We start from the raw sequence: 8,830 nt of genomic DNA on the forward strand, positions 1-8,830 counted from the left end.
TCATTAAAAGAATAGAAACCGTAAACCATCTTTGGATGATTATTTTTTTTCTTTCTCTATAAAGAAATTAGAGAAGAAAGGACAAACGAACTCAAAGTCGATCACCCGTTGTAAAAAGTATAAATCAAAAATTCATCCATCCAATCCAATAACATAAGGAAAAGAAAAGAACCATCTAGAATAATCAAATACTTGTGCGTTCGGTGTTTTTCAGGAATATCGTTTGACGTCCTTTACTCATGTACACATTAAATAATGTGCCCATAGTCTTGAGAACAAAGATGGCTTATTTACTAGTCCAGTGCCTGGTCAATTAACATAGAGACAAAAATAAGCATCAGTAGTGAAACATGATAAAAACTCATGATATCTTATGCGCATTTAAAGTTTGATTCATAAGGGATCAGATCAGAATCACCAGATGTAAACATAAACATGAAGTAAATAATACTAATACTTTAACCGTTTCTCGGCTTTCGGCTTTGGATTGATTTTAGCCTAGAGTAGAGCTTGCTGATAACGTGTTGTGAAACTAGAAAATAGAGAAGAAAAGACACAAAGTAGAGACGAAGAAGGAGAGAAATCTTATTAGATGTGTACAATAGAACTAAACACACGGGCGTCCCAGTAATAAACGAGATTTGCCTTAAATATTCTTAACATAATTACACGTTTATAACAATATGTTTATTTATTTTATTTTTTTAAATATCCTAAAGTCTCTCCAAATATCACCTATTTTGGAGAGACTTTGTTTAAGTCTTTTATGGTATATTTCACTTAAAAGTCTTTCAGAAAGTCATTATCCAATAACAGAGAATTCTATACACTTTTAGAAAATCACTGTGCAATAACAGAAACTCTCAAACATTTACAAAGACTCCCTATCGACTAATAAGAAATTTGACATGTCTTTAAAATTTCCTAAAATTCTCAATTGACTAACGCCCTGTAAATTAACAGCCGGTAAAATTGTATCGGTTCCCGCTACCCATTAACACCACTAAAGAACTTTTAAGTCAATGAGCCTAAGTATATAATACGGTAATTTTCGCATATAATGTGTAGGCTGGACATGAATTTGAAAAGATTTTTTTTTAGGTATGCTGGTGATATGGGTCACACAGTAGTCTCACATGCACCAGTGGGTAACCTTAAAGTATTAAGAACCCTGAAATGTAGTTTATTACATAAAATACCATTGAAACATTTAGATGAACCGACAACCGGGGCTAGAATGGTGCCATAAATGGAGGGGACAGAGCTTCGATTCCCTACAGATTTTTGCCAGGTTTATGTCTCTCCCTATTCTCTCTTAAATTCACCACTCTCTTCTTTCATCATCGCAATTCTTATATCTTGATTCTTACCTCATCTCTCTCTCTCTCTCTCTCTCTCTCTCTCTCTCTCTCTCTCTCTCTCCCTCTCTCTCCCTCTCCATCCGCGTTTGTGGTTTAAAAGAGATACTGGTAAGTGTATATGAATGATATCATCATCATCATCATATAATGCAAAGCACCTCAGCCTTTCTCTTCTTTCATTTTTGATCATCAATTCTACTAAACCAATCGTTTCTTCTTCTTTCATCTTGTCTTATCTTCTATTCTCTGCTAGCAAGCTTTAATCTACCCCTTTCAATTACTCCTCCAGTTAACTTGTTTTGTTATATGCCTTGATCTCTCACGCACTCTCTCTAAATTATTCATACTACTACTGAAATTTACTAGTACTGTCTGGCTCGATAGGTCTTTAATTTTTCTTTTGATCGTCCAACTTTTCTTACTTGCAATTCACATATATAACCCGTCTTTCTTTCTTTCTCCCTCCCTCTCTATCTCAAGTGGGTTCTCTCTTAGCTTTAACTAAGACAAGTAAGGGTTGCTGAAAGAGAATAAGGAGCTAGCTACATACAAACAGTTACTGAAACAAGTAGTAATTATATATATCTTATTACGACCATATATATATATATATATATGGAATTTCAGCCAAATACTTCTCTTGGTTTAACCATGTCTAATCAGGATCACATGAACCTCGGAATGCTTCTGGAACAACAGCAACACGAACAACAGTACTACTCGTCTTCATCATCGATAAATCATCATTATGGTGGCGTTGACAACAATAATCAACCTCGAGTTTTCTCTTGTAACTATTGTCAAAGAAAGTTTTATAGTTCGCAAGCTTTAGGTGGTCATCAAAATGCTCATAAACTCGAAAGAAGCTTAGCGAAAAGAAGTCGTCAGTTAGCTTCGATGGTTAGACCACATGGTGGAGGGTCATCGTCTTTCAATAGTCATGGCGGACAAATGCATAATCATCAATCCTCTTCAATGTCGGGATTTGAATATCAACACCAAAACAGTAGGTTTAGTGAAGAACATCACGAAATTTTAGGATATGGAAGGAGTGATAATCATGACATTATTGGTTATGGAAGTTTAAATGGTCATAATCATCAAGGAGATGGTTCTTGGCCAAATAGTTATCGATCATCGAGAGAAAATATTCATCAGTATCAAGAAGACTTCAATCAGCTTGATTTATCACTTAAACTCTGATATTATAAGTATTAACTTTAATGATTATTTTCCAAATCTTTCTTGTTAATTTTTCTTCTTGAAGAATTGAAAGGTGTAAAAGTATTGTTCCAAGAGAAAAACAAAACAAAAAATAGGTCCCTGTAACCTTTCATTAATTAGTTTATGTACTTCAATTAATTAATATCTTGATTACTGTTTAGTTAACTAATTACTTAATTACCTGCCTTCTTTCCATTTGAAAGCCTTTTCCATCTCTCTTCTATTTTCTTTTTTCAATTTTGATTCAACATGGTGTATGTGGAGTTCTTTTTTCTTTTTATTTCCTGAAAGATGCATATACATTATGTTTTTCGTGGTTTTTCTAGTAAGAGTTTTTTCCATTAAACATTTTCAAGTGGCTTGTGGAGCTGAAATTTTGTAACTGTGTACTGGTCAAATGTCAATCAGCACTCTCATTAATTCTCATCCCTTGTCTTGCATTTTATTCTTGAACAGTCTTTTATTTGGGTCCACACTTATCCATGAATCTAGTTGTGCAATATCGGTCGAACCCTAACTTCAAAAAGAAACATTACCAACTTCAAAAAAAAAAAAGAAACATTACCAATCAATTTCAGCCATGGATACTTTTGAATTAGTATAAGGTGTGTTTTCGGTATGACAAAATTTAATATTTTTTTCCTTTTTACCTTGAGGGAGAAAAGGAGCTGAATATATATGGGTACGTAGCCTCTTTCTTCTTTGTTAATTGTTTTTGCTGTTTTTGTTTTTGTTATTGTTACAGGTTGTGTTGTGTTTGTTGTTGTTTGTGTTGTTCACCAATCTTGCGTAGCTTAGTTGTCTGGAGTCTTTCGACTGTTGCATCTTATTAGTGGACAAAAAGGTACAATTTAGCACATTGTATTTGAGAAAAAGAATAATGTGAAAGTAGGAATAGTGTCCATGGATCCTCCCTCATGTAGAAATATAAATGAACCCAATGTCTTTGCAGGGTTAGTTATATTACAATGTCCTACGAAGCCGCCACATAAAAGTGAAGTCACTATGCGACTAAGCCACTGCAAATTCTAGCTAGGCTATCCTATGCCTAAGTCTTACCTATTCCGATGGGTATCCATTTGGGGTTTGAATTGAATGTTATGCAACTTGCTTAACAGTTCTATGCCTACTTGATTTACCTCAAGGGTTTACGCATATCTGGAGATTATTCAGATATTTGATCAAATGAAGTTTAGGCATGTTTCTGCGCAGAACTTCAAAAGCCAACAGTCATGCTAAATTATAGCCCGTTTGGGTTTGCTTTTTTTCAACCAAAAGCAAGCACTAGCTTTTAAAGGTTGGAAAAGCAGAAGCTGTGGAGCCACATAATTCGATTTAATTGATTCTCTATTGTAATCTTGTTAATTTATTATAAAGACAAGTTTTACCCTCAAACATTGTACATTTAACATTATATTTCTAATTTTTTTTTTTTCATTTTTATATAAAATAATAAATATAATCATTATTAAAAATTATTATTTAAAATAATAAATATTTAATCAATATTAAAATAAATAATATTTTCTAAGCAAACCATAATCATAATTTTTTTTATTAAATAATAAAAATAATTAAATAAAATAATAAGATAAATATTACTTACGTTTTATTAAATATATTAAATACATTAAAATTAGAAATATAACTTATTATAATAAAATTCTATTTAAAACTAATTTTTGAAATATGTCTATTTTCGTTATTAACTACTCACCAGCACTTTCAAATGCCAGTTTACCAAACCGAATTTACAGTTTGTTAATTACACAGTGCTTTTTAAATTATAGTTTACCAAACGTCATGCCAATTTATTTCCACAGCACAGCAACACACAGCACAACACAACAGAAAAACGCTTTTCTAAAATTCACAACAATACCAAACTAGCCTGTCTGGTTTCTATCTTCGATTGAAGCATTCGAAATTATTATATCAAAGTTCAAATAAATAAGAAAAACTTGTTGGATTATGGACTCGGGGGTTTGCATATATACTCCCTTCGTTCCTAATTAGATGACTTACTTGGTTTTAATTTTTGTTCCATAAATAAATAACCCATCTCAATTAAACAAGATGAATTTCCAATATTACCCTTTTCCTTAAATTAACACTCGTTCTTTCCGTCTCACTCTTCTCATTTTTCCATTCATTTATTTTCCCAGTCTCACTCTCCATCTCTCTGCCGTCATATCACCACCACCACCACCACCACCACCGAATGAAACCTCTTATTCTCATCAATCATCAAACGAGACTTCAAAACGAAACTTATTCTTCTACCATGATAACCAGAATCACCTTCATCTTCGTCTTCTCGGTGTGAGTATTTCCTAACTTGAATTTTTAATTGAATCTGATAAAAAAGATTGCATTTTTGGTATAAACCTAACATATTATTTGTGGGTTTTTGATTTTATGAATAAATCTTCCAAAATTTTAAATTGAATCTGATATAGGGTTTAGATTAAAATTTCCATTTTTGCTTCATTTTTCATTTTGATATGTTAATTAGAAATTAGAGTGTTTGGTTTTGTTGATTTCCTGTAAATCAGAAAGATAAATTTTTGATTGAAGATACAATTAGATCGATGATATGCTTATTCATTTCTCTAGTATGTTTGGAGTAGTATTCAACAGCATATATGAGCCTTAAATTGTGTATCTGACATTTCTATGAGGTTGCTATCGGAGGTATTTGGGTTTTCATTATTCATTAGATAGACTTCTTTCTTGTCTTAGTTGTCTGTCAAAGAGGAATAGATCAACCCATTTGTATGAACAATGAGAAGTATGTTAAACTCGATGAATTGGTTAATAGGAACAAAACTATCTTGGGTTTGGGTTTGGGAACCAGAGGTATATATTTCACAATGGAACTATGCGGATTTATTTATAAACTTTATAGGCTAAAATACTGAATTTTTAAGTGGTGAACTAATAACTAATTTCGCCATCTGGGTTTTATCCCTTTTATAGGTAGCGACTCCGTTCGTAGGTCATGGAAGAACTTATACCAGAGAACATACATGGAGAAATTAATCTCATACAGGCTTCTGTGAATCTCAGTTAATGTGAGTTTCCTCCCCGTTGTTACGTTTTCCATACTAGTGAACATAGCTCCATTCTGGATTCTTTAATATATGAAGCAATCGCAAATTGATCGTAGAAACTGTAAAATTGATCAAGGTGAGACTAGTAGTCATGGATTGATATATCTATTTGAGTAGATAACACTATATTGACCTACTCTTTCGAACTAATGGGGGTGGTTTTAATGGGAGTATCTGTAAACATTCTTACTTATTGAGTTAAAATTTAGTAGCCATATTTATAACAGTAAGCTTAAGGTGAGGTGATCTTTGTAGAAAGCTATTATAAAAACCTGCTAAGATGCAATGTTGACTGGGAAGTATGTTGAATGGGGTGAAATGCGCTAGTAATCAGTCTGTACATCCTGCTCTAGCTAGGAAATTTTGTTAATGATCGTTCTTGTTTTAAGATTTTTCTTGGATAGTTGTTTGAAGATATTGGTGTCGGTTAGTGTGATAACTTGTTCATGAATGTGTAATGAAGATTGGTTATGTTATTTTTTTAATTGAACTTTTTATAAATATGCAAACAATTGGCCGTGTTTGAAAGATCTTCGTCCTGCTTGGTTGATGGCTTTTAGGGCTATTGGGTTTGTTGTTCTATTGGCATTGCTTCTTGCAAATGTTGTTGTTGAACCCAATGGGCGTCTGGGTTGCAAATACAGTTTTTCTCTCTATGCTTACTGCATTTGTTATTGATCCTCTGACTAGAGATATAACTGTTGACTATGTCCAGTCACTGCATATGCGCATTTATTTACTGTTCTTCTAGGAACCTATCTGTCTATACGCTATCGTCATTAATCTATGCTTTGGACAAATTAATTTGTGTTGCATGGTAAGTAGAAAACTACATATGCTTTGGAGTAAAGGTTTCATACGGAGAAAAGTGAAACCATAGTAAAATTACATGAAATTACTAACACAATGTACTTTTCATGACTAAGAAAATGGTCAGCTTATTGTGACTGTTTGCATTTGTAGATAAAATTATTCGCGTTTTCTTGCTGGAGAAACTATGTTAGCAGCAGGAAGGCTTGTTGCAGAAACTACACAATGACATCATTGCCATGAATTCCTCCAACAGTTTTCTCATCTTTGCAGAAATATCTTAAAAGTGAGAGGTAATGTGTTGCTTTCCTCACTAGATCAGTACCAACTTCGATTTGTTTAGGCAGCTCACCAATGCGTGCTAATCGTTTTTTCCCCATATGCTTCAACTTATAGTTGTTTCCATCACGAATCTTTATCACCTCTACCATGCATAGTTGTAATGAGAGGAATACATCATTCAGAGTTTGTGAGTTTAACTCGTTGAAAGCCTTGTTCACGGCCAATAAAAGCTCAGCAACTGTAGTGGGAGCCTCTTGGTGTTGTAGAGATTGTATAGACATAAAGAACCCAAGGTCTAGAACGTTCATGTCGGGAATTTGTGAAGGTTGGAATCTCAGCCTAATATCAAAGCCATCTTTTGCCGCTTCTCTTAAGAATTTTTCATCATTCAACTTGATATGTGGTTTTGCATTATCTTGCTGAATATATATTGTTTCCCCGTTATAATTTTGCCACTTCTCCCGAATTGCTGGCAGTAGTTTCTCAATTAAACAATCTCTTACCACGTCTGTATTCACTGTAATGGGTTTATCTTCAAGTGTTCCAGCTGGACGATTCTTGCTTGTTCGCTTTGCTGCCTCCTTAGTAATGAAGGGAAATATGCTTAATTTCCCATCGAAGATTTCATTTCTGAATTCATCAAATCTAGGACGATTTACTGCTGCCAAGAACATTAACTTTGTAATGTATCTCTTGCTTTGACATGTACGATGGGGTTCGGTTTCTTCCGGATGAAGGTAGTAATTTTCCATGGTTTTAGTCATGAAAAACCACTTCTCGTCGATGTGTATCACATTATGCATGTCCTTGACCATCAAAGTATCCTTGTTTTGGCTTGGCTCTAGCATTTCCAAACAAAACTCCAACCGTTTTTTCTTAATGTCAACTGTGAAGGATGGTTTTATTGCATTCGTATGTTTTCTAATCGCTCATTTCTTGACCTGTCTATGTACAGTTGACAGGGGCATGTCTAGAGCTTCAGCAAGGGACCTTAAGTTTGTGCGCTGTCGCAACGGTATTTCCATGATCTTGCTCAAATAAACCTCCTTAGCTTTACGACCAACTCTGGTTGGTTTTCTTGAAGACATGTCAACAGGTATATTATTTGCTTCACACTCTTTTCCTCATCTCCATGTACGCTTTACTGTCGATTCTGATACTGAAAATAGTTGTGCTGCCCTTGGAACCGAGCCCTTTCGAAGTCTTTCCTTGTTGATATCCTTTAATAAGAAATGAAAAATAGATAGCCGTTGTTCATCTGTCAGCTCTTTCTTGTTTCTGGTGGCAATACTTGATTCTGTGGCAAGTGTTGTTGTTTGTTCAAGATTTGTTTGTAAGACAGAATCCGCGACTGTTCCTGGAAAACAAGAGTTTGAATCCATCTCCTCCATCTCTTCATGGTTCATACTGAACTCCATCTCCTCCATCCCTTCATTGTTCATATTAAAATCCATATCCTCCACCTCTTCATTGTTCATGCTGAACTCCATCTCCTTTAGATCCTCGCTATTCGTAATGAGTTCAATCTCCTCCAGCTCTTCATTGTTCGTAATGAACTCCAATACCTCCAGATCTTCATTGTTTGTAATGTAGTCCATCTCCTCTAGCTCTTCGATTATCACCATTACCTTAATTAGTTCAGAAATTTTTGCTAATTAGTTCAGTTACAGTTCATTAGTTCATCTCATAACAGATAACATATGCAGATGGAAAGTAGTCCCACTAATGGAAGTAACACAATTACTGCAGCTGAGAAGCAAAGACCTTCAAAGGTATGCTGGAGTTTTCTTCTCTCTTTAAGTTCAGCTAGGTATGTAGGACAATTAAAATGAAGAACTCAAGGTAAAATAAAATACCTACGCATCTACTTTTTGACACTATAATTAATGTAAAAGGTCTACATATGTGATTGGAAGGGAAGCTAAGGTATGAAACTGTGTGCTTGAGAAGGAAGAAAAGATGGCAGGAATTGAGAGAGGAAGCATCAGAGATATTGTACTGATTCAGACTCTTCCCATTTCCTTGCAAATTGATGAAATT

General features: G+C 34.2%; 2 protein-coding genes across 2 annotated transcripts; one reads left to right on the forward strand and one right to left on the reverse strand.

Annotated features, from left to right (window-relative positions):
- The first annotated feature begins 1,298 nt into the window (after positions 1-1,298).
- On the forward strand, positions 1,299-2,716 carry LOC113292762 (zinc finger protein 1-like). Its single transcript, XM_026541628.1, has one exon. It carries the CDS (start codon positions 1,977-1,979, stop codon positions 2,562-2,564), a length of 588 nt encoding a protein of 195 aa, XP_026397413.1. The 5' UTR covers positions 1,299-1,976; the 3' UTR covers positions 2,565-2,716.
- Positions 2,717-6,769: 4,053 nt separating this feature from the next.
- On the reverse strand, positions 6,770-7,542 carry LOC113294817. Its single transcript, XM_026543191.1, has 2 exons — positions 6,838-7,542; positions 6,770-6,787 (listed from the first exon to the last, which is right to left on the reverse strand). Exons 1-2 carry the CDS (start codon positions 7,540-7,542, stop codon positions 6,770-6,772), a joined length of 723 nt encoding a protein of 240 aa, XP_026398976.1.
- Positions 7,543-8,830: the final 1,288 nt, after the last annotated feature.

This window comes from Papaver somniferum, chromosome 7 (genome assembly GCF_003573695.1).
Source record: "Papaver somniferum cultivar HN1 chromosome 7, ASM357369v1, whole genome shotgun sequence".
NCBI classification, from domain to species: domain Eukaryota; kingdom Viridiplantae; phylum Streptophyta; class Magnoliopsida; order Ranunculales; family Papaveraceae; genus Papaver; species Papaver somniferum.